Source organism: Piliocolobus tephrosceles, chromosome 17 (genome assembly GCF_002776525.5).
Source record: "Piliocolobus tephrosceles isolate RC106 chromosome 17, ASM277652v3, whole genome shotgun sequence".
Taxonomy (NCBI): Eukaryota; Metazoa; Chordata; class Mammalia; order Primates; family Cercopithecidae; genus Piliocolobus; species Piliocolobus tephrosceles.
In genome coordinates, this window is record NC_045450.1 from 57,676,237 (window position 1) to 57,701,936 (window position 25,700).

At 42.8% G+C, this 25,700-nt stretch overlaps 1 protein-coding gene across 9 annotated transcripts; it reads left to right on the forward strand.

Annotated features, from left to right (window-relative positions):
• The first annotated feature begins 16,757 nt into the window (after nt 1–16,757).
• On the forward strand, nt 16,758–25,032 carry ZNF19 (zinc finger protein 19). 9 transcript variants are annotated; one of them, XM_031934417.1, is made up of 5 exons: nt 16,758–16,921; nt 19,349–19,409; nt 20,481–20,702; nt 21,227–21,340; nt 23,513–25,032. In XM_031934417.1, the coding sequence occupies exons 3-5, from the start codon at nt 20,579–20,581 to the stop codon at nt 24,613–24,615; spliced, it is 1,341 nt and encodes a 446-aa protein (XP_031790277.1). In that variant the 5' UTR covers nt 16,758–16,921; nt 19,349–19,409; nt 20,481–20,578; the 3' UTR covers nt 24,616–25,032. The 9 variants fall into 9 exon arrangements, with proteins under 9 accessions (XP_031790277.1, XP_031790281.1, XP_031790278.1 ...); XM_031934421.1 differs by having other exon boundaries at nt 20,576–20,702; XM_031934418.1 differs by lacking the exon at nt 16,758–16,921 and adding an exon at nt 16,938–17,591.
• Nucleotides 25,033–25,700: the final 668 nt, after the last annotated feature.

The following is a 25,700-nucleotide window of genomic DNA, read 5'->3' on the forward strand; positions in this document are numbered from 1 at the left end:
GAGTTCTATACATCTCCGAAATCCATGCACGTTGAAACTCTAGCACCTAATGTGGTCCAAATTACCCTTAAGCTCCTGCTTTAAGGTCCGTAAATACCCCTAAGGAAAATCCACCAGCACGCTCAGTCCTCTCTTGCTGAAGTGCCCCACTGCACTCTTCTGCAGTGTTCTTCTATCTCATAAAACTTTCCTTTTCAAATCTATACTGTAGATTCTTTTTTACCACCTGCAAGCCAACCACTTTCCATTGACAGGGCTCTGATACCTTGCCTGGCAGGGATCAGAGAAGTTTGTACAAGGAGCAACAAATAAGATAATTCTACCCAGTATGAGACCACATTTACATTATTAAAGCAAATAAATATGCAAAAAAAGATTCAAGCTATGTTGGAAAAGACCCAAAATTAAATATTTGAGATGAAGTAGGCCGGCCGCAGTGGCTCACACCTGTAATCCCAGCACTTTGGGAGGCCGAGGCAAGTGGATCATGAGATCAGGAGTTTGAGACCAGCTTGACCAACATGGTGAAATGCTCTCTCTACGAAAAATACAAAAATTAGCCAGGCATGGTGGTGGGTGCCTGTAATCTAAGCTACTTGGGAGGTTGACACAGGAGAATTACTTGAACCCAGGAGGCAGAGGTTGCAGTGAGCTGAAATCATACCACTGCACTCCAGCCTGGGTGACTGAGTGAGACTCGGTCTAAAAAAAAAAAAAAAAAAAAAAAAGATGAAGTAGGGCATAACATTGCAAATCACTAACTAGATGAAAACTTCGGGTGTGCTTGGGGAGAAGAGAAGAGGGAAGAGAAAGATCTGAGGAATGAACAAAGAAGCTCAAGGGAAAAGTAGCTCAGAACACCACCAATGACAATCAAGTAAAATAAGGAAAAGTATGGGGATGGTTAATTACTACTTCAAGGTAACAGGCTTGGGAGGGAGAAACAGATTAAAATGGCATGTTGAAATTCTGAATGAAGTTGCTAAGACACTTGAACAAAAACGCAGTAAATTCACAGAATTGCAGAACTTTGTGTGCAGAGTGAAAAGATGGGAAGAGAACAGTGCTAGCACACTGCGTTGGGCTGTTCTTGCCTTGCTATAAAGAAATACCTGAGACTGGGTAATTTATACAGAAAAGAGGTTTAATTGGCTCATGGTTCTGCAGGCTGTACAGGAAGCATGATGCTGGCATCTGCTCAACTTCTGTGGAGGTCTCAGGAAACTTACAATTATGGCAAAAGGTGAAGGGGGAGCAGGCACATCACATGAAAGGAACAGGAGCAAGAGCAAGAGACAGAGTGAGGAGGAGCCATATCCTTTTAAACAACCGGATCTCAGGAAGACTCACTCCCTATGGCAAGGACAGCACCAAGGGGATAGTGCTAAATCATTCATGAGAACTCCACCCCTATGATCCAGTCACCTCCCACCAGGCCCCACCCTCACCACTGGGGATTACATTTCAACATGAGATTTGGGCAGGGACAAGTATCCAAACTATACCAAACACCATCTTTAGAAAACAAGGCACTGGAGCCCAAACTCCACACATGCTAACTCTCCATGAACTGCCAATATCTTCAAGGAGCCGCTCACTCTCTCACTTGCAGGTCTAGCATCCAAATCTGCACATGATAGGGATCTTCCACACGATGGGAGCATGAAAAAGAAATGTAAAAAATAAAAAACAAGAACGTATAAAAATAAAAGCTAATGTACTTAGCTCAGAACAAAGAACTAAAAACCAAGGTGTCACTTTGGTCTGAAACTTTTTTTTTCTTTTTTGATGGAGTTTTGCTCTGTTGCCCAGGCTGGGGTACAGTGGCATGATCTTGGCTCACTGCAACATTCACCTCCCAGGTTCAAGCCACTCTCCTGCCTCAGCCTCCTGAGTAACTGGGACTACAGGCGCACACCACCATGTCCAGCTAATTTTTATATTTTTTATTAGAGATGGGGTTTCACCATGTTGGCCAGATTAGCCTTGAACTCCTGACCTTAAGTGATCCGCCCGTCTCGGCCTCCGTAAGTGTTGGGATTACAGGCATGAGCCACTGCGCCCAGCTGGTCTGAAACTTGTAGGACAAAGATATGTAATGAAATCTCTGCAAGTGAACTGACCAAAGGCCCTTCCTTCTGTTTGGTGTTGATTAGATTCCAGAAGATTTTTTTGGGGGGTTGTTAGATTCCTGTAGCTCATTTTCATTTTATTTCACCTTACTATATGGATGTTCTCTGTGAGTAAGCCAAATCCTGAGGATAAATTATTTCAAAGGATCGTCTTGGAATCAGAAGAAAACTATTTGGTAAATTTCGGTTATAATACACTCAATCTGATTCCAGTGCTGAAGGGCCTAGTCTAGGGTTTTCAGCTCTAACTTTTGTGTTTGTTTGTTTGTTTGTTTGTTTGAGAGACAGAGTCTTGCTGTGTTGCCCAGGGTGGAGTGCAGTGGTGTGATCTCGGCTTACTGCAAACTACACCTCCCAGGTTCAAGCAATTCTCCTGCCTCAGCTTCCCAAGTAACTGGAACTACAGGCGTATGCCACTCCACCCAGCTAATTTTTGTATTTTTAGTGGAGATGGTGTTTCACTATATGTTGGCCAAGCTGGTCTCAAACTCCTGACCTCAGGTGATCCACCTGCCTCGACCTCTCAAATCAACTCTTACTTTTTAATAGAGGCTTTTACTGGTATAAGCAGAAGAAAGAGAAAATAATTTTTCTAATACTGTCTGATTTCATTTTTTACATTTAAGCCTACCGTGATAATTTATTTAGCTGTTAAAAAGTCTTAGTTTTTCATAAACTTCCATAATTTTATAAAACTTACAGTTATCTTCCAAAGTTAATTTGGAAATTAATTTTACACCCCAGAATGCTATTTCCAAGTGAATTAGCATCTTAGGTGGTGGTTAAGTCCCTACATGGAAATGAAAATCAGTTTTTCCATAATGGAGCAATTTTGTTATATGTATATGTCAGTGCAACAAAACAATTACAATATTAGCAAATACCAAGTAATATTCTCTTTATGAAGACAGCAGGTATAATGCAAGAGATATTAATTACAATATAGTGCAAGTTCTATAAATATAAATATTTTTTGTCTATTTTATTCACTGCTCTATCCCCAGAACCATACATGGCACATAACCAGTAAAATCTTGATAAATATTTGATGAATAGATAGCCATTGGAGAATTAGGAGTTTATTGAAGATGTTATGGAGGAGGCCTCCTGGGAATGTCTAAGGGCTGTAAAACTTGATCTCTTAAACTATAGTCATTAGTATCAAAATACAGAGAGAGCCAAAGGTTGGTTAATGGATACAAAAGGAGAACTAGATAGCAGAACTGAGTTCTATCTTTCTAAAGCATAATAGAGTGACTATAATTAACAACAATTTATTGTATAGCAAATAGAAGAGTGGATTTTGAATGTTCCCAGCACAAAGAAATGATAAATGTTTGAGGTGATGGATATACTAATTACCTGAATTTGATCATTACATATTGTATATATGTATCGAAATATGACACAGTATCCCATAGGTATGTACAGTTATTATATATTAATTAAAACTAATAACAAAAGCAAAAATATAGTTTTCCATTCCACATTCAAGTTTTATCTCTAGTTTGTCTACTATAATTACCCATTACCAAGGTCTTTTTTTTTTTTTATCCAACACGTTTAATGAAGAGGCAGAGAGAGAGACGGAGTTTTCTGAGAATATTTAGTAAATATTGAAAAAGAGAAAAGGGAGAACAAAGATGTTTAGGAAGAGTGTGCGAGGAGCCCCTAGAGTTGGACTTGAATAAAATAAAATCGAGCTCCTGGATCAAGCTACCAACTCATACTAAGCATGGTGGGGAACAAGGCAAGATGTTAAATAACACTACAGCCAAATACAGAATGGGAGAAATTCTGTAGGACAAATAGCCCAGTGTCTTCAAAGAACAAATGTCATTTTTAAAAGGAGGACAGGCCGGGCGCGGTGGCTCAAGCCTGTAATCCCAGCACTTTGGGAGGCCGAGACGGGTGGATCACGAGGTCAGGAGATCGAGACCATCCTGGTCTACACGGTGAAACCCCGTCTCTACTAAAAATACAAAAAACTAGCCGGGCGAGATGGCGGGCGCCTGTAGTCCCAGCTACTCGGGAGGCTGAGGCAGGAGAATGGTGTGAACCCGGGGGGCGGAGCTTGTAGTGAGCCGAGATCGCGCCACTGCACTCCAGCCTGGGCGACAGAGCGAGACTCCGTCTCAAAAAAAAAAAAAAAAAAAAAAAAGGAGGACAAATTATTATATATACTTAAGAGACTTAAGAGACATATTGCTAAATGAAGTATGATGGCCTTGTTTGGATCATGATTAGAAAGAGCACTGTAGACCAGGCTAGGTGGCTCACACCTGTAATCTCAATACTTTGGGAGGCTGAGGCGGATGGATCTCTTGAGGTCAGGAGTTTGAAACTAGCCTGACCAATGTGGTAAAACCCTGTCTCTACTAAAAAAATACAAAAACATTAACCGGGTGTAGTGGTGCATGCCTGTAATCCCAGTTACTTGGGAGGCTGAGGCAGGAGAATTGCTTGAACCAAGGAGGCTGAAGTCACAGTGAACCAAGATAGTGCCATTGCACTGCAGCCTGGGGAACAATAGCAAAACTCTGTCTCAAAAACAAACAAACAGACAAAACAAAAACAAAAACAAACCCACCATAACAAAAAACAAACAAACAAAAAATCCACCTGTATAAAGACATTTTTGAGACAATCAGGGAAAATTGAATATGGCTGGATATTAGGAGGTATTAACAAGTCTTAATATAATTGTATTATCTTTATTCCCTTATCTTTATCTCCTAGAGAAACACAGTGAAATACTGACAGTAGAAATTATGTGATGTCTGAGATCAACTCCAGCAAAACAGATAAACAATAACAGCAAAAGTGTGTGTACACATGTTTACGTGTGTGTTTGTAGGAGCAGATGCAATGAGATGGGCACCACTGTTGAAGTTGCTGATGATGGATGGGCACCAGCGGGTCCATTATTATACTTTACAGTGTAACGTTTAAAAATCTAAAATTAAAAGTTTAAAAAATATGGGCCAGGCACGGTGGCTCACACCTGTAATCCCAGCACTTTGGGAGGCTGAGGCAGGTGGATCACCTGAGGTCAGGAGTTCGAGACCAGCCTGGCCAACATGATGAAACCCTATCTCTACTAAAAATACAAAAATTAGCCGGGTGTGGTGGCGGGCGCCTGTAATCCCAGCTACTTGGGAGGCTGAGGCAGGAGAATCGCTTGTACCCGGGAGGCGGAGGTTGCAACGAGCTGAGATTGTGCCACTGCACTACAGCAACGGGGAACAAGAATGAGACTTCGTCTGAAAAAAAAAAAAAACTTTAAAAAATAGGCTGGGCATGGTGGCTCATGCCTGTAATCCTGGCACTTTGGGAGGCCAAAGTGGGTGGATCACCTGAGGTTAGGAGTTCGAGACCAGCCTGGCCAACATGGTGAAACCCTATCTCTACTAAAAATACAAAAATTAGCTGGGCGTGGTGGCGTCTGTAATCCCAGTGACTTGGGAGGCTGAGGCAGGAGAATCTCTTGTACCCAAGAGGTGGAGCTTGCAGTGCTGAGATCACGCCACTGCACTCCAGCCTGGGTAACAAGAGTGAAACTCCGTCACACACACACACAAAAAATTTAAATAGTAAGGAAAACAAGAAAGAAAAAAACTCCAGGCAACTCTAAAATAATAAGAACACACACAGAACCATATTTAAATATACATATTTTAAACGTGGGCATGTGTATATTTGTGAGAAAGAGACAGAAGTGTGGCCTCAGAGCTTCCAGTTGTGAAAGGTCAAAGAACATAGGCAAGAGGAGCAAGAGGAAGGACGGCTGATTACATCTCCCAGAAGTTTCCACTAGGTGGGACTGTTGTGGTCCTTATTTTATTAATATAATTTTTATTAAAACTCTGCTGGTTTGACACAGTTGAACTCCCATTCCATAAAACCCTACTTCTGTGTCTTCCAAGATTCTACGTTCTCCTGGTTCTCCTCTCTTAATTTGAGCCTATGTCATGAGAGGGTTCCTCTTCCTATTTCCTCGTAAAATGTCATTGCTCTCTAGGGTTCCTTCCTTAACCCACTGCTTTCGTCCGTGGTGCTCAAACAGTAAAGTGTGTCATAATCATCCAGGGTACATATGAAAAATACAGAAACTTAGGCCCCTATTCTATTTACATGAACCATCTGGACCTTTGAAATTGTAACCGAAGGCAGGTCTGGTCGCTTGTTGCTTGCAGAATCCAATAACAAGAGCGAGGAATGATAGAAAGAAAGTGACATTATTTACCAACACTTGCAGTGGGGAAGTGGCCGGATTCACATCCAAAGTAACCACTTCCAATTTTAGGCTGAGGACAAGGGCTTAAAAAGGGAAACTTGGAATGGGAGGCATGTGAGAAGGGTACTGAGTACAAGGTCTGCGTGTCTTGTTCCAGTGGCTATCTTGAGCTGTGGTCCACCTGGAGTGTGGGCTGGTATCATCTCAACAATGGCCAGGTTGTTGACTAACTGCCTTGAATTTCTGGAATTTCGCCTCTAGGTCCCTATGCTTGGTCTGTTTCAAGATTAGCCCCTGGAATTCCTAAGTAATCACATAATTAGGTACCAGCATATAGTTAGATAAATGTGCATGTTGTAAGGAAATGTATGGTGAGAAAGCGAGGGACGTGGTGTTTCAAAGAAAGTAAATTTCAAGGCTATATTTTAAGACTAAGGAGAAGAAAGCAATGATACATGCAGTAAGCTTCAAGGTTATATCTTCTTTATTTTTTGAGACAGAGTCTCGCTCTGTCGCCCAGGCTGGAGTGCAGTGGCACGATCTTGACTAACTGCAAGCTCTGCCTCCTGGGTTCATGCCATTCTCCTGCCTCAGCCTCCTGAGTAGCTGGGACTACAGGTGCCTGCCACCATGCCCGGCTAATTTTTTTTATTTTTAGTAGAGACGGAGTTTCACCTGTTAGCCAGGATGATCTCTATCTCCTGACCTCGTGATCCACCGGCCTTGGCCTCCCAAAGTGCTTGGATTACAGACGTGAGCCACTGCACCCGGCCAAGGTTATATCTTGAGACTAGGGAAAAAACAGAAAAAAGAAAGAAAAGTTTTAAAATGTATTTTCAGGCTAGACTGTTTGGTTACAAATTCTCTGTTGGCTTGGTGTGATCCCATCTGGGCTTACATCTTTATCCACCCATATGACTACCTCTGCCCTACACTTTCCCGTGGGCTTCAGATGATATGTCCAACTAGATGTGTTTCCATGCAGACACCAAAAATTCATTATTGCTTGTCCACCTCTCCCTTTGAAACTTTACCATCTACTCAGTTATCCCAGACAAAACCCAGTATAATTTTAGCCTTCCTCCTCTGATTCACCAAATATTTAGAGTTACAATCCTGATAATGGTTTATATTAATTGAGTTTGATGTAGAACAAGTGTACTCTCACATGCTGCTAGTAAAGGGGAAATTGGTACAAGCATGCTGAAAACCTGCATCTGACACAGAGACTTAAGAGACATATCGTTAAATGCAGCGTGAGGACCTTGTTTAGGTTATGATTAGAATAAGCCACTGGTAAAAATATATTTTTGAGACAATCAGGGCAAATGGATTATGGCTGGGTATTAGAGGATATTAAGAATTGTTATTAGCTGGGCATGGTGACTCATGCCTGTGATTCCAGCACTTTGGGAGGCTGAGGCAGGGGATCGCTTGAGCCTAGGAGTTCAAGACCAGCCTGGGCAACATAGCAAGGCCCCATCTCTAAAACATTAAAAAAGAAAAAAAAGTATTACTAGTAATAAAGTTGTGTTATATTTTTGCTTATACCACCTGGTCTGGTGTCAGTTATTGACTGAGGCGAAATGTGGGATATCCAATGACTCAGCAAATTCACTTATAGGTATGTTTAAGAAAGATAAGAGCTTATATTCACCAGACATGTGAAAATTTTTATTGCAGTTATTCATAAATAATCTTCAAGGTTATTCATAAGAGCCAAAAAGTAAAAAAAAAAACTAAATGTCCATCACAGTAGATTTTTTTGGGTTAAAAAAAGTGTGGTTTATTTAACAATGAATCATTAAACAATGATAAAAATGAATGAATGATAGTTATATCCAATAAATGAATCTCAAAGATACTATATTAGATGAAAGAAACAAGCTGCATGGTTCTATTACAATGTGATTCCATTTATATAAAATTTAAAAACAGGTAAAGTTAAGGTGATGGAGGTCAGAATAGCGATTATTTTGGGGAGGCTATCAACTAGGAAAGGGTATAGGAGAGAGGTTTCTGGGGTGCTGGGGACATTCTATATCTTGATCTGGTTGGAGTTACATATATAAATATTCATCAAGTTGTATACTTAAGATTTGTACTCTTTACTGAATTTAAATTATACCTCATCTGGGCACAGTGGCATGTGCCTATATTCCCAGCTATTTGAGAGGCTAATTGGGGAGAATCACTTGAGCTCAGAAGTGCAAATCCAGCCTGGGCAATATGGAGAGATCCCTACTCTAAAAAATAAAAATAAACCTCGATAAAAATGAAACAATCAATTAATTAGAAATGTAGTAAATGTTTACAATAAGACATGAAAATAAGTTATTTTCATATGTTGTTTAATCCTCTCAACAGCCTACAAAGTAAGTATAAATATTGTACTTATTTTATAGGTGAGAAAATTGAAGGCACAGAGAATCTAGGTAGCTTGCCCCAAATCACAGTTAATCAATGGAGTCTTGGAAACATTAGTTTGACTTAACATATTTCAACTTCTTCTTCACTACGAGACAGAACTACATATCTGAGGCAGTGATAGAGTGCTTATGTGTGTATACTGAGGCCAAACTATCATGGTTTGAATTCCGGCTCTGCCACATAGGAGTTGTGCATGACTTTGAGCATGTTATTTAATCTTTCTGTGTTCAATTTCCTCATCTGTAAAATTGGAATGGTGTCATCTTATGTGGTTCTTTGGCCCTTATTTCAGAATTTGATGATTTTTCGTCTTACAGTTACTGTTGCTCTTCTCTCTCTCTCTCTCTCTTCCTGAAGGGACTGAGGTCAGAGAGCTTGTGTCCATGGTGTGAGAGCATGAAAAGGCATATTGGGACTTGGAATACTATCTAGTATATTGTTCTGGAAAGCCAGTTTGACATGGTGGAAAGAATCTAGGGTTTAAGTCTTAAGTCTGCTACCTCTTATATGCTGTGGCCTTACCGAAACTCTTTGAGTCTTGATTTTCTCTTACTGATGATTCATTCTGCATTGAGTGCCTATATATTATCTGTCTCACTCTCCCTTACAGTAAGGGAGTATAATCATTTATGTCCAACTCTTTATTCATCAAAAAATGCTTATTGATCATGAACTGTGTTATAAACACTATTCTAGAAACTCAGGATACAGTCATGGCCAAGATAGAAAAGCTTCTTTGTTGAGGAGTTTACACTCTGCAGAAAGCCTGAGGGTTGCTTTTGAAGACCTGGGTCATGGTCCCATTTGTCTGGACTTGTGTTGCGGAAGTCCCAATCAAACAGCAAGTCCAACTCGTCATCCCCTCATCCTGGAAGTTGTCAGCTCATGATGAGCTAGCCATTTTGGCATTCTGATCTCCTAAGAACCAACCCTGAACTGCTACCAGGCTTTGCTTATACTATCTGGTCTGGTAGTAACAAGTGTACAGATGCCCAAACCCACTGAGGTTTATAACCATTTTCAAATGTTTTAATAAAAAATGTTGAGCACTGGATTAACTCCAGAGCCTATTCAGGCTCAATTCCTAAGCTATTAATAATCACTAATATCTAGTGAATGTGATAATTACTAATATCTAGTGAGTGTTTAGTATGTGCTAGACACTGTACTGATTTACATGTACTAACATCTAATCCTCAAAACAATCCCGGGAATAAATATTATTATTATCCCAATTTGAGAAATAAGGAAATAGTGACACAGGTTAAGTAATGTACCAAAGGTCACAGAGTGGTCATTTGGCCTTTGAAACAAAGCATCCTGATACCAGGCTGTGCTCCTTACCAATGTGTCATACTGTTGTAAAGGAGATGGGACTGAGAAACTCTAAGTCCCCTGTTTGTTTTGTAATTCTGTGACAGTGATCACAAACATTTTGACAGTCCAGCAAAATCCTGGCCAGAGTTCTCTTTTGTGGACCCAGAAAGCCATAGGCATTAACACTGTAGAGCTATCTCTCTTACCAAGCTTGGGATAGCATATGCCCTGTGCTTTTGGCATTTCCTTTTTCATTTAGAGGGGAAGGAGGGCAAGGGTCTGAGGAGCCTTGAATGTTGACTTGGACTCCAGGGGTAGTGGCAAACCATTGGAGGTTACAGTGCATAGAATTAAAGACACCCCGAATGGTATAATCTGACTGGTTCATTTTACAGAAAACAAAAGCTGCTCAGAGACACGAGGGTCTTCCTCAATGGCCTGTGAGTGGCAGAGCTTTAAAAGGAAGTTGATTCACTGCGAGTGAACCAGAAGTCAGGAAGACCAGTAAGTATCCAGGAAGCAACGACACCATCTAGGCCTGTGGTGACGGCGGTATTATCATGAATTCCTTCCTGACAGTCAAATGCTTCTGGGCAGAGGCGATAGTTTTCCTGACCCACCCAAATGGATAATGACCCAGGCGTGACGTCCCTCAGGAGAGAAAAAAGTATGTACGAGGAAAGGAAGGGGATGTCTCCCAATCATAAACACCCAGATGAGGACAAGTTGCACCTTAGAAAGAGTAGCTGTGCGCATGACGCACTTTCGGCCTCCTAGCGCTTCTCGCTAGTAGTGCACTTCTGGCCTCTGTTTTGAGTACCCGCTCAAAGGGGCCAAGGTGCAAGGACTCACGGTTTGGCGGAGCTTGGGTTGGGAGTGAGATGGCATAGCAGTCCAGACTGGTCCCTTGGGCATAGCTCAAACAAGGGGACGGGGAAGGGCGTCACTGTACAACTGTGGCTGTGTGGGACCTGGGTTTGCTTCTTGGAGGCTGTACAGCTGCAAGCTTTACTGCGCACACACTGGAGCTGGAGAAAGAAGCCCCCAAGGATGGGAGGATGACAGAAATGTCTGCAGATGGCACTGGGGCCAACTTAGAGATGGCCCCACTCTTAGTTGGGGACGCCTTAAGTCTTTAACCAAGGCTGTTACACCAAGGCTGTTACAGTGTCCGTTTCTTTTGAAGAGGTAGATTTGGAGACCTGTGTCCAAATAAATATCATTGTCCCATAGTCTTTTTTATGTTTTTGTTTGTTTTGTTTTGTTTTTGAGACCAAGTCTCGCTCTTGTCACCTAGGCTGGAATGCAATGGCACCATCTCTGCTCACTGCAACCTCTGCCTCCCGGGTTCAAGTGATTCTCCTGCCTCAGCCTCTCGAGTAGCTGGGATTACAGGCGCCTGCCACCAGTGCGGCTAATTTTTGTAATTTTAGTAGAGAGGGGCGGGGGTTCACCATGTTGGTCAGACTGGTCTTGAACTCCTGACCTCAGGTGATCCGCCTGCCTTGGCCTCCCAAAGTGCTGGGATTATAGGCGTGAGACACTGCGACCGGTCTGAACTTACTTTTAATTTTAGGAGCTTGTTTTGTAGATTCTTTGGGGCTTCTTATATAGATAATCATGTCGCCTGCAGATAGTAACAGTTTTGTTCTTTCTTTTTCTTTCTTTCTTTCTTTCTTTCTTTCTTTCTTTCTTTCTTTCTTTCTTTCTTTCTTTCTTTCTTTCTTTCTTTCTCTCTCTCTCTCTCTCTCTTTCTCTTTCTCTCTTTCTTTCTGACGGAGTCTCGCTCTGTCACCCGGGCTGGAGTGCAGTGGCCGCATCTCAGCTCACTGCAAGCTCCGCCTGCCAGGTTTATGCCATTCTCCTGCCTCAGCCTCCCATGTAGCTGGGACTACAGGCGCCCGCCACCTCGCCCGGCTAGTTTTTTGTATTATTTTTAGTAGAGACGGGGTTTCACCGTGCTAGCCAGGATAGTCTCGATCTCCTGACCTCGTGATCCGCCCGTCTCGGCCTCCGGAAGTGCTGGGATTACAGGCTTGAGCCACTGCGCCCGGCCCAGTTTTGTTCTTTCTTGCTAATCTGTGTGTCTTTTATTTCTTTTCTTATTCTTTCTCTTTTTCTCATTCTCTCTCTCTCTCTTTTCTTTCCCTCCCTCCGTCCTTTCTCTCTTTTCTTTCTCTCTCTTCTTTCTCCTTTCTCTTTCTTTCTTTCTTTCTTTCTTTCTTTCTTTCTTTCTTTCTTTCTTTCTTTCTTTCTTTTCTTTCTTTCTTTCTTTCTCTTTCTGTCTGTCTGTCTTCTTGTCTCATTCTAAGGAAGGAGACCACTACTCCTCCTGCTGCCCTCCTCCCCCCGCCTTGCCTAGTTCACAAGACAGGAGGACAGTGAGAAAGAAACAAAAGTAAGATAAATAGCCAGACAACCTTGGCACCACCACCCGGCCCTAGGAGTTAAACAAAGTAATAATAATTACATCAACCCCTGGCCTAAACTACTTGTGTTATCTGTAAATTCCAGACACTGTATGAAAAAAGCATTGTAAAACTTTCTGTTCTGTTAGCTGATGCATGTAGCCCCCAGTCATGTTTCCCACACTTGCTCGATTTATCACGACCCTTTCACGTGGACCCCTTAAAGTTGTAAGCCTTTAAAAAGGCCAAATATTTCTTTCTCAGGGAGCTCGGCTCTTAAGATGTGAGTCTGCTGATGCTCCCGGCCAAATAAAAAACGTCTTCCTTCTTTAATCCAGTGTCTGAGGAGTTTTGTCTGCAGCTCGTCCTGCTACATTTCTGTCACCCAGGCTGGAGTGCAGTGGCATGTTCTCAGTTCACTGCATCCTCCACCTCCGGGGTTCAAGCAATTCTCATGTTTCAGCTTCCTGAGTAGCTGAGATTACAGGTGCACACCACCATACCCAGCTCATTTTTGTATTTTTAGTAGAAATGCAGTTTCTCCATATTGGCCGGGCTGGTCTTGAACTCCTGGCCTCAAGCAATCCACCCTCTTTGGCCTCCCAAAGTGCTGGGATTACAGATGTGAGCCACTGTGTCTGACCTATGTGCCTTTTATTTCTTTTTCTGGCCTTGCTCTTGCTAGGACTCCCAATATGATGTTAAATAGTAGTGGTAAGAGCAGACATACCTGCCATGTTCCCAATCTTGGAGGGAAAGACATTCTGTCTTTAATCATTAAGTATGTTTTCAGCTGCAAGGAGAGAAGAATATTGAATTATATGCCAGTATAGCTACTGCAGCACAATATTTGGCTTAACTACATATGTTTTTGGCAACGAAGGCAAAAATGACTTTGTGCATGAAAGTGAAGTTCCACCACAGCCTCAGCCCATTTGTGGCTGGGATTTTCAGAGATTTGGGAGAGAAGTTAGTATTTTCAAGTCAGGAGTAACAGTAAATATGCCATGATTGGGCCGGGCATGGTGGCTCATGCCTGTAATCCCAGCACTTTGGGAGGCCGAGGTGGGCGGATCACAAGGTCACAAGATGGAGACCATCCTGGCTACCATGGTGAAACCCTATCTCTACTAAAAACACAAAAAGTTAGCCGGGCGTGGTGGCGGGTGCCTATAGTCCCTGCTACTTGGGAGGCTGAGGCAGGAGAATGGCATGAACCCAGGAGGCACAGCTTGCAGTGAGCTGAGATCATGCCACGGCACTCCAGCCTGGGCAACAGAGCGAGACTCTTGTCTCAAAAAAAAAAAAAAAAATGCCATAATCATATACCATACTCTGGGTGTCATGCTGTGATAATACTCATAGCTTCAGTTAAAGATAGTGTAGGAGTTAGAGGGAGAGCTGGATAGTTAGGCCTGAGGTAACCAGAAAGAGAAAGGTGGTTCCCATTGGAATCTAAGGAATGGTCGAAGCCTGAAAGTAATTATGTTTGATGGTAGAGACTGTGACAGACATGAGTATGAGTATTGTATTAGTTCGTTATCATGGTGCTATACAGACATACCTGAGACTGGGTAATTTATGGAGAAAAGAGGTTTAATTGGCTAACAGTTCCATGGGCTGTACAGGAGGCATGGCTGGGGAGGCCTCAGGATACTTACAATCATGGTGGAAAACAAAGGGGAAGCAGGCACAATCTTCACGTGGCCACCAGGAGAGAAATAGCAAAGGAGGAAATGCAACACACTTCAAAACAACCAGATCACATGAGAACTCACTATCATGAGAACAGCAAGGGGGAAATCCGCCCCCATGATCCAATCACCTACCACTATCCTCCTCCCCCAACACTGAAGATCATAATTCAGCATGAGATTTGCCTGGGGACACAGTGCCAAAACATATCAAGTATACATTTCCTTAGAGGCGATACATCGGCTGGGGAGACATGTTGATGTGAATTAGCTATTATTATTAATGATCTTGAAAACTCTCTGGGAGACTTTCTAGACAAATGAGAGTGGAAATTTTCTTCCTTCCCACTCCCTGCAAAACAAAAACAAGTTATTCCCAACTCTTTTTGTTTTTTATTTTAGTGCTCTCATCTTCTGCCCAAGAATATGTTCTTCACCAAGTAAACACACAGGTTGCCATGTTTCTAAAGCCTAATAAAATTAACAGTAAAGACTTGTTTTTGTTTTATATCAAGACTTAATAGTCATTTATGTAATGTAAATATCCAGAATAGGCAAATTTATAAAGAAAGAAAGTGGTTGTCTAGAATTGGGGGAAGAAGAGAGGTGTGGACATGTGTGTCTATTAATTTTCTATTGCTGCTGTAACAAATTGCCATTAGTGGCTTAAAACAACACTAATTTCTCTTAGAGTTTTGGAGGTCAGAAATCCAAAGTGGGTCTCACTGGTATAAATTCAGGATTTAGACTAAGGAGAGAATCTGTTTCCTTGCCTTTTTCATCTTCTGGAGGCCACCCACTTTCCTTGACCCTTGGCCCCTTCCTCCATCTTCAAAGCCAGTGAAGTTGGGCCAAGTCCTTCCTGTGCTGTTATCTTTGTGGTTCTCTTTCAATTCCCTCTTTCACGTTCAAGAACTCTTATGATTACTCTGGACTCACCTGAATAATCCAAGATCATCATTTTTTTAAGACAGGGTCTCGCTTTGTTGCCCAGGCTGGAGTGAAGTGGCTCAATCAAGGCTCACTGCAGCCTTGACCCCCCAGGCTCAAGTGGTCCTCCCAGCTCAGCTAGTAGCTGGGACTGCAGGCATGTGCCCACACCTGGTCAATTTTTGTTGCTTTTTGGAATTTTTTTTTTTTTGGTAGAGACAAGGTTTTGTCATGTTGCCCAGGCTGGATTGAACTCCCAGGCTCAAGTGATCTGCCCACCTGGGCCTCCCACAGTGCTGGGATTACAGATATGAGCCACTGTGCCTAGCCCCGAGATAATCTTAAAGTTGGCTGACTAGCAACCTTAATTCCGCCTGCAACCTCAATTTCCCTTTGTTATGTAACCTAACATACTCACAGGTTCTAGAAATCAGGACATAGACATTTTTGAGGAGAACAAAACGCCATCTGCTTACCAGAGGGAAAGTGAACAGTGACTGCTGATGGTTATGCGGTATCCTTTGGGGAGATGAAAATATCCTGAAATTGACTGTGGTGATGCTTGCACAAGTCTGTGAACATACTGAAACCTACTTAATTTTATACTCTGCATGGATGAATTGTATGGTGTGTGAATTAAATGTTAATAAGGCAGGTGTGTGTGTGTGTGTTCAGTATTTCTAAAACTAAATTCTTTCCTTTTCTTGCCTGAAACCAGCTCCTCTTCTTCACTTCCTGATCTCAGCTAATGGGACCTTCATCTATCAGGTAATCCAAAATTCATGGCCATCACAAATTTCTCTGGCTGCCTTGTATTCAGTCATTTAAAAAAATATCTACAGTTTTCACTTCTTAAATAGTTACTTAATATATCCCTCTTCAGACCTGGTCTTTCTTTTTTTTGGAGATGGAGTTTCGCTCTTATTGCCCAGGCTGGAGTGCAATGGCGCAGTCTCAGCTCACTGCAACCTCCGCCTCCCAGGTTCAAGCAATTCTCCTGCCTCAGCCTCCCGAGTAGCTGGGACTACAGGCGCCCGCCATTATGCCCGGCTAATTTTTGTATTTTTAGTAGAGACGGGATTTCACCACGTTGACCAGGCTGGTCTCGAACTCCTGATCTCAGGTGATCTGCTGGTCTTGGCCTCCCAAAGTGCTGGGACTACAGGCTGAGCCACCGCCCCCGGTCCGCTGACCTGGTCTTTCTTAACGTGTCTGGGTCTTTACCTCTAACTCTAAGGAGGACAGCTTTTTTGTCCAACTTCCCTTTGGCAATCTGATGACACCTTCAAAACCAATGAAAATACAATTAAACAGTTTTTTAGAATTTGTGATACAGAAATTTAAGTGCATCCTTACCAACGTGATGAAATGAAATGACAAGACTTAAAGGTGGGCCTCTAACAACAAGAATAATTTCAAATTAGTGACGAGAATAGCCATATTCTGAGATCTGCATCAACTGTAACGTGATATGAAAATGTGATTTCTATCGGTGACAGTCACATGTGCGTCCGATACTACTGTAGTTTGTTGCCAACATATAACAGAAGAAAATGCTAAATTTCGGTTAGAGATTAGCGAAAACAATGATACACTTTCTTTCCTATTCAAGGTCTCCGAGGATCCCCGGGGGTGAAAATCCTCCTGGGGGTAAAAGCACACAACCACTGAGAAGAGCGCTGCGGCATCCTAGAGAGGACGCGTGTGAGGCTGGGTGCAAGGCCAACGTAGTGACGCACTTCCGTTCACGGACCGCTTTCTGTTTTTCCTGAGGTGAGTGTTGGGGTTTGTCTCCCAGGAGTCCTTGCTAGGCTCAGGCACTTCACCTGTAGAGAAAGCAGGCGGCTTCGTCCCTGTTGCCTCAGTAGAGGGAGACAGGGCGGCCCCTCCAGGTCCCGGCAGCAGAGGCTGCTCGTGGCCCGTCGCGGTCTCCATCTGATGCCTTCGGTCCCCCTCGCCCGCGTCGGCGCCTTGGGAAATGTAGGCTGTGGATATGGGCGGCTGGATTGAAGGGACGCCTGTGTTCTCGACGCCACCCAAACCCCATCTGGTCATTGGGCCACAGCTGCTTGCTGAGCCGCAATGTGCCAGTTGCTGCTCTAGATTCCGGGGATGCAGCGGTGAATGAGGCGGGGCGTGGGCCCCGCCCCCAGGAAGCTTTCCGCCCAATGGGAAAGTCGTGTATTAATCAAATCTGGTCATTTCACTCCACCTGCCCGGGACTTAGTGCATGTAGATCGAAGACCAAGTTCTTGACCTGCGCAAAGCGTGGCTTTGTCCCTTGTGACTTCTTCAGCAACATCTAGCAGCACACTTTCCCTTGACTGCTACTACAGTCTTCTTGATCCTTGACTTCTAGAACATGACTTTTGCGTATGCTGTTATTTTGTAAAGATTTCCTTCATACCTTAGTTAATTTATATTCTTAAGCTTTCCCATCCAGGTTAGTTTCCCCTGGCAGTGATAAGTTGTGAACTTAAAAGTTATTTGAGAGAATCTTGATTAATGTGTCTTTCCTTTAGACTAAGCTCTATGCGGGACGGGGTTGTGCCCCTTCTCTCTACTTCATCTCTTATGTGTCACACGTGGCCTTGTATGAAATATGTATGAGATAAATATTTGTGGAATGAAGAAAGCACAAATCAATATATAATTTCAAACTGGGTTAAGTGGTATATAGGAAAAGGAATACGGCACGAGTGGAGCGTTTAACAAGGGCACCTGACCTGGTCTGTAGAGAGATCCTGATGTGAAGATGAAGGGTGGCTAGATTACTGGAGAGAATGGCAGGCGGAGAATCTCAGTTACAATGGTTCTGAGGTTGGAGAAGAGTAGTTCATACAGAATAAACAGCAGGTATGAAGGTCTTGAGTTAGCATAGAGGAAACTGAAAGAAGGCCATTGTAACTAAACTAAGGGAAAAGAGGAGGGTGGCGCAAGATGAGGCTCACAGAAAACAGCATCATGCCTTGAGTCCCTGTAGGGAAGATAATGACTTTTTATAGAATATTGCTGTTTAGAATACAAAGTGTCTGTAAGAGATGATATAGTTAAAACAATAACCCAGATGTTTTAGTGTGTTGAGGTGGCCCTTCAGGGTCCTTTGGTAATCAGTTTCTGGTTTTCACAGCCCTTGAATGGGGCAATGAACAAAAAAGATGCCTGCTCCGGGTCCAAGTAAAGGAAGACTTACTCTGAGATTCTTTTCCTGAATTTTCTTGGCCATTCTCGTCTATTATTTTATATTAACCTTAAAATCATTTTGCCAGGTTCTAAAAGCATTCCTGTTAGGATTACTATTGGATAGAATTTAGTATAGTTATTAAAGGCATGACTTGATGGGGTGCGGTGCCTCATGCCTGTAATTCCTTCACTTTGGGAGGCTGAAGTGGGCAGATCGCTTGAGGCCAGTAGTTTGAGGACTAGCCTGGGCAACATGATGAAATCCCGTCTCTACTAAAATTACAAAAATGAGCCAGGTGTGGCAGCACATGCTTGTAATCCCAGCTACTTGGGAGGCTGAGGCAGGAGAATTGCTTGAACCTGGGAGGCAGTGGTTACAGTGAGCTGAGATCACGCCATTGCACTCCAGCCCAGGTGACAGCAAGATTCTCATCTCAAAAAACAAACAAAGAAACAAACAAAAACATGACCTTTGAAGCCTGGTAGATCTAGTGTGGGATCCAAGTTCATCCATTCACCAGCTGAGTGATCTTGGTAGAAGAAATTATTCTGTTAGCCTTGTCTTCTCATTTGGGAAAAATTAAAGGTTCAAAAGATTGTTGTGAGGACTAAACAAGAGAATATGTATTTTTCATCCAAAAACATGGTACTTGCTGTTTTTAACCTTTTATGTTCTCAGTCAAATTTATTTTTAAAAATAGAGGTCTGAGATTCTTCTTGTTAGGTTTTGCTCTGAGTTTATTGGTGTCTTTTGCTTGTTTTGCTCTTCATTTAGCTTGGTGTTGGTGAGGACATGCTCTGATGTCCTAGGACAAGTTACTTATTCTTTCAAAATTGGTTTCCTCAAAATTGCAAACCTCATGGTATGATGTGGATTTAAAAGTACATATTTATACACCACTTACCCTGTGAGCATTTAGTAAGTGATTGCTGCTTGTTATTGGCAAATTTATTGCTTTAAAGAGGGCATTTTACTGGGCTGAGCTCACTGTTGGTTCTCTCTGTTTCTTCCTTCAGCCTTTGCCTGCTAGAGGGAGCCCAGGTCATGGCAGCCATGCTTCTGAAAGCTTGACACCAGGTGAGCTGTGGATTCCTGAGGTCAGCTTTATGGAGGTCTGATTTGAAGGAAATGAGGGGTGGTGGGAGTTGGATAAAGGTGATTCTGGCAAGTCTTAGGGCCAAAACAGTGGGAAAACCCCTGAGCCCAGGAGTTCGAGACCAGCCTGGGGAACATGGCAAAACCCTGTCTCTACAGAAAATACAAAGATTAGCCAGGCATGGTGGTGTGTACCTATAGTCCCAACTACTCAGGAGGCTGAGGCAGGAGGCTCACCTGAGCTGGGAGGTCGAGGCTGCAGTGAGCTGAGATTGTGCCACTGCACTTCAACCTGGGTGACAGAGCGGGACACTGTCAAAAACCCTATTTTTTCTGTTCAAAAAAGAACAACAAAAAAAAAAAAAGAGAAAGAACCGAAACCAAAAGGAAAAAAAAAAAAACCCAAGAAGCATGAGGCTTGGTTGGCAGAAGCGGTTACAGATTGTCTTGGAGCTATAAAGATAAGGAGCTAAAAGAGCTATACAGCAGCAGTTTAATTCTAGAAGCATCATTTTCTAGGAAAAGCCATCGAGGAGCAGAGTGGATTGTGCCAGGAGAGTCTGAGCTCCCTCTACAGGATGCTCTTGAGCACAGGCAGCGCAGCCCTTTATACAAGAATCAAATGGGAGTTGGATGAGATAGGCCCATCAGTGCAAACCATGACTCTGTGCTTGTTTCATGGGCATAAGGTTTGGGGCAGGGTGAACACATGTGGGGAACAGATAGATTGGCTGGGAATAGGGAGTACCTAATAGGAACAGGTGGGTCCTGAGATACCATTTGAAGCAAATTGTCCACTTGTAGGTACAACACTAAAAGACTGAAAATATTTACTAAATCAAAGAGATTTTTGCCCTAGAAAGATTAACTAATAAGAGACTTTTTTCCTAGGGTTTAACAAATGTTAAACAACATTTTATGACAGTAAATTTTATATCCTAATGGAAGCTTTTCTGGTAGTGAGAGAAGTTCCAGATTTTTCGTTGTAAAAATAGTCATATAATGGTCTAATATCCAGTTCTTTCACCTTTTCTCTAAACCCATCCCTCACAGGACTTTCCCTCAAGTCCCTACCTGTCCCCTCTGCCCCACACTCTGGCCCGGAGCCAGAGGATTGGCTCTGTGGCAGCAGGAACCTGTTGTTTTAGGAGATGGTGACCTTCGAGGATGTGGCTGTGCACTTCACCAAGACAGAATGGACTGGCCTTTCCCCTGCCCAGAGGGCCCTGTACAGAAGTGTGATGTTGGAGAATTTTGGGAACCTGACTGCTTTGGGTAAGGCCATTTTCCTCCTAGGACTCAGATCTGTACTTTCCCAGTTTCCTTCCTTCTTTTACAGCCTGGGGGGAGGGGTGTGGAGTGGAGAGGAGAGGTTGTCTCTTGTGTCTTCCACTGAGTGACTGCAGAGCTGAGGCTCAATGACCAACTTCAAAGATTGCTGGGTAGGGAGAGGTCTTGGGTCACTTTGGTCTCCCAATGAAGGGAATTACTGTCCCCTGGTAAGAGTATGTCCCATCTTCCAAGGGCCTTCCAAGGTAGTAGTTGTTGTCTGGGGAAGGGCGTGTCCCCTTCCTGTGTTTGCTTATACCTTGTGGATCTCACCGACTTACTTATTCTTGAGTGTTTTTTTTAGGAAGAAGTAACAAATGATCAGTTTCCTCTTGATCAGAATCTCTTTGCCCTTCTCCAGTCGAGAACCCTCTTCTATGAGTCTTATTCTTACTGAGACTCCTGGGATTTTCCTTCTTTTGACACAGCAGATACAGGGCTGAAAAGTACCGTTTTCTTCCTGTTTTCAGGGTACCCAGTTCCCAAACCTGCACTGATCTCACTTCTGGAGGGAGGGGATATGGCTTGGGGCCTGGAAGCACAGGATGATCCCCCGGCAGAGAGGACCAAAAACATCTGTAAAGGTAGGTGAGGCAGATTTAGAACCAACAACTGTAGAGTTTTATGGAGCACTATATTTTAAAATGAACCATGCTGGGCAGGATTTAAAGAAAATAGATGATTTCACCTAATAGGTAAAATATGAAACCTTTTTCACCAATCTTAACTCTTACCAACATGTAATCACTCAGTATGTCTCATCTGCAATCCTTGAATCCATTGCTCCTTTCTGAGTTTCAACATGGCCTACCTTAGTTGTCCTCCTTGGTTGGGATGGATTTATTCAGGAGCAGTGTTTGAGCAACTTGCCATGTACCGAACGTTGTTTAAGAAGTTCTGGAAGATACAAGTTATGGAGACAGATGTAAAAAGCAAAAAAGAAAAGTATTAAGTGCTATTGGGAATGGGATGGAGAATGTGAAGGTAAAATGGGCCAGATTTTCCCAAAAGTTGGCCATAAACGGGGAGAGTTGAGTCATATAACACTGGGAAGTCATGGCATGGGAGGAGCTTTTTGAATTCATAGGAATTCAGAGCTGAGCACAAAGTGTGAGGTTCCTTTAGAATAGGCAAGTGGATAACTAGAGCAGGCCATTGAGAAGGTGGGTGGAGAGTCTGAGATAAAGGCAGGTCTGAAAGGGTACTCTAACATAGCTGGGTTGAAATGACCCCCAGGAAGAAAAAAGGATGGCTGAATCTTAACCATTAAGGGATATTTAATTTCAGTGACAGAAGGAAGAGAAAATAGACAGTCAAATAGTCTGACGGAGGCCACCAAGAGCAAACAGTGAAATTGAAGGCAGAGGCAGGAGTTTCAGAGCAGGTGGTTTGCAGAGAGCAAGTAACATGGAAAATGGTGAAGCTGGCACAACACTTCAGCCTCTTATTCTAAGAATCTGAAAAAGAATCATCAAGACAATTGAGAACCTGGTGGTCTGTTCTCACACGCTTCCTCTCTCTGGTGATGATTCTTTTTCAGACTCCTGATTACCATGTTTCCTTCAATTTCAGATTACTCCTCTCCCAACATTCTCCTTCGGGGTTCCCTTACTCACACTTGTACAATGAACTTGATTAACCATCACATGAGTCCCAGGTAACCCAAATTAATGTTAAAACCAAGCCCAACATTTCATATAAAATACATTGACTTTAACTCATTCAAAATGTCATCCAATCTTTAGGAACACAAATGCCATTTTATGGGCTGTTTGTCTCCTTTTTGCTGATACGAGAAAGAACACTATCAGTCTAGGTGTGTCTAAGTAAACTGTTCATCCCTTTTCAAATAGTCTAGGACAGTAGTTTCTCTGCATGTTTGAGGTTCAGCAGTTTTAGGGCATTTCCTCATCGTATGTAGTCCATCTGTGGGTCTGCAGTTAAGAACCTCTGGACTAGGTAATCTTACAACATATTAAGAATAATGCTTTCTGACCATCCTGGCTAACATGGTGAAACCCCGTCTCTACTAAAAAAAAACTAGCTGGGCGAGGTGGTGGGCGCCTGTAGTCCCAGCTACTCGGGAGGCTGAGGCAGGAGAATGGCGTAAACCCGGGAGGCGGAGCTTGTAGTGACCTGAGATCCGGCCACTGCACTCCAGCCTGGGCAACAGAGCGAGACTCCGTCTCAAAAAAAAAAAAAAATTAATGCTTTCTAAGCACTTCTATATTTTTCTTTTTCTCTGTCTTGCCACAACCCAGTGTCCTTAATGTTCAATGTCTTAAGTCTTTTGGGACATCTGCAGGGTATGAGTTTTTAAAAAGAACAACAATTCGTCCTTTGCCTTTGCTTTCTGATTGATGCTGTTCTGTTTCACTTTCTGATTCTGAGTCTTGCCAGCGCCAGTGTCAGTACTTGTTCTTAAGACCTGTGCCTTTGGCATTTTGTAGGCTGTAAGTAGCATCAATTCAAAAGATATTAGATCATGCCAGGGACGACCAGAAGTCATTCAAATATTAGAGTGGAAAAGCTTAGGAAGGAGTCTCATGTGTGATGTGTCCACTGATACTCTGTTCCACCTCGATGTTCTTTGCCTGTGTGATATTTGGCACTTTCATTTTAACAGCCTTTTCTTCCCAGCGTGCTGATGTGAAAGTTGAAATTATCTCTTTTAAAGCCTTATCATTTTCAATGCTCTATTGTTTCTAGTATAGTTCTCAGGTGGCATTATTTGTGTTTTCTGTCTCTTATGTCAGATGTTGAGACCAACATTGACAGTGAGTCCACATTAATCCAGGGAATTTCTGAAGAAAGAGATGGGATGATGTCACATGGTCAGCTGAAGAGTGTCCCTCAGAGAACTGACTTCCCAGAAACATGTAATGTGGAAAAGCACCAGAACATCCCCACAGTGAAAAATACCCAAGGAAAGGTTCCAAGAATCCCCTGTGCAAGGAAACCTTTCATATGTGAAGAGTGTGGGAAATCCTTCAGCTACTTTTCTTACTATGCTAGACACCAGAGAATCCACACTGGGGAGAAACCTTTTGAGTGTAGTGAGTGTGGAAAAGCCTTTAATGGCAATTCTTCATTAATTCGGCACCAGAGGATTCACACTGGAGAGAAACCCTATCAGTGTGAGGAGTGTGGGCGAGCCTTTAATGATAATGCAAATCTGATCAGGCATCAGAGAATCCACAGTGGGGACAGACCCTATTACTGTACAGAGTGTGGAAATAGTTTCACCAGTAGTTCCGAGTTTGTTATACATCAGAGAATCCACACTGGGGAGAAACCCTATGAGTGTAATGAGTGTGGCAAAGCTTTTGTTGGTAATTCACCCCTACTTCGGCATCAGAAAATCCACACTGGAGAGAAACCCTATGAGTGTAATGAGTGTGGCAAAAGCTTTGGAAGGGCTTCCCATCTAAGCCAACATCAGCGTATTCACACAGGGGAAAAGCCTTATTCTTGTAAAGTATGTGGACAAGCCTTCAATTTTCATACAAAACTAACTCGACACCAGAGAATTCACAGTGAGGAGAAACCCTTTGACTGTGTAGATTGTGGAAAAGCCTTCAGTGCTCAGGAACAATTAAAAAGGCATCTGAGAATTCATACTCAGGAGTCTTCCTATGTATGTGATGAGTGTGGAAAAGCCTTCACTAGCAAAAGAAATCTTCATCAGCATCAAAGAATCCATACTGGAGAGAAACCCTATGAGTGTAGTAAGTATGAGAAGGCCTTTGGGACTTCTTCCCAGCTAGGTCTCCTTGAGCATGTCCACTCTGGAGAGAAGCCTGTGCTGGACATTTGTCATTTTGGCCTCCCAGAATTTTTTACCCCTTTTTACTGGTAATAGTACACTCCAGTGAAATGTACTGAGTGGATTCCATCTTCTACTCAGGAACGGAATGTGTGACACAGGCCTGACTCACCCTCTGATCCATCCCTCAAGCCACAGTTACTGATTCAGATGTCAGTAGATGGTCCAGTTAGAGTCCCAGGATTGCAAGAGCTAATAGGAAGAAATACTCTCCGTGCCCCACCACCCTCATTGGTTTTAATGCTGAGAAGAACTCCTGGACTCTCACAGAGGCTGAGAATGAAGTCCTCACAGCAAAAAAGGCATCTGAGAATTGGAGAGCAGTCAAAGACTGAAGATAATGTTTGAACAGCCACATTAAACCATGCCTGAAGCTAAAAATACATATGGGTTTTTGAATTGCAGCAGCCAATAAATTCCATTTTTGTTTGTTTGGTTTTGGCTTTGGCACATTTGAGTTAGGTTTTCTTCCTTTGGAACAGAATTTTGACTTAAACAGTGTTGTCAGTGTAGCAGTTGTTTGAAGTCTTCAGGGATAACATACCCAATGGAGAAATGTTTTGTGTGTATGATATGTGGGAAAGTCTTTAGTTATAGTCATGGCAGCTCCTAAACCCCATGATTGTGGTGTGATTGGGAAGCCCGTTGTAACACTGGAGAGCCCAGGTTATATCAGACACCACCAGTAGATAGAAGTTCTAACAACTTGAGCTCTGTAACAAAAATCTCATTGTACTACAAAATTATGTCTGCACCAGTGACTCCATTCTCAGGAAAAGTCTTAACTAGGAAACTAAAAGCTTTCACTCTTAAAGCTTTCATTTTCTGTTTATTCAGTTTTTTATTTGGAATGGATGCTACTCTAGGCCTTAAACTGGGAAATGCCAGGCTATTGTAGCTATTATAGCTTGGCATTTGCCATTTTAATTCCTAGGACAGCCTGCCCGCTTTGCCCTTTGCCCTGGCTAGGGAGCCAAGGAAATGCCACGGTTCTCGGTCATAAGACACACTGCAGAGATCTCTCAGTAGGAAAACAGAGCTGGCCCTTTTCTTTGGTGATGATTGTAAACTGCACCCTTTTTTTCTCACATGTGCCCTTCTGCTGCCAGCCAGTGTTG

Bases quoted from the DNA above. Each gene is read 5' to 3' on its own strand.
- ZNF19 (XM_031934417.1), top strand. From the start codon at position 20,579: ATGGTGACCTTCGAGGATGTGGCTGTGCACTTCACCAAGACAGAATGG. The intron at 20,703-21,226 runs GTAAGGCCATTT...TCCTGTTTTCAG, and splicing joins TGGGAACCTGACTGCTTTGG to GGTACCCAGTTCCCAAACCT. The intron at 21,341-23,512 runs GTAGGTGAGGCA...CTCTTATGTCAG, and splicing joins GACCAAAAACATCTGTAAAG to ATGTTGAGACCAACATTGAC.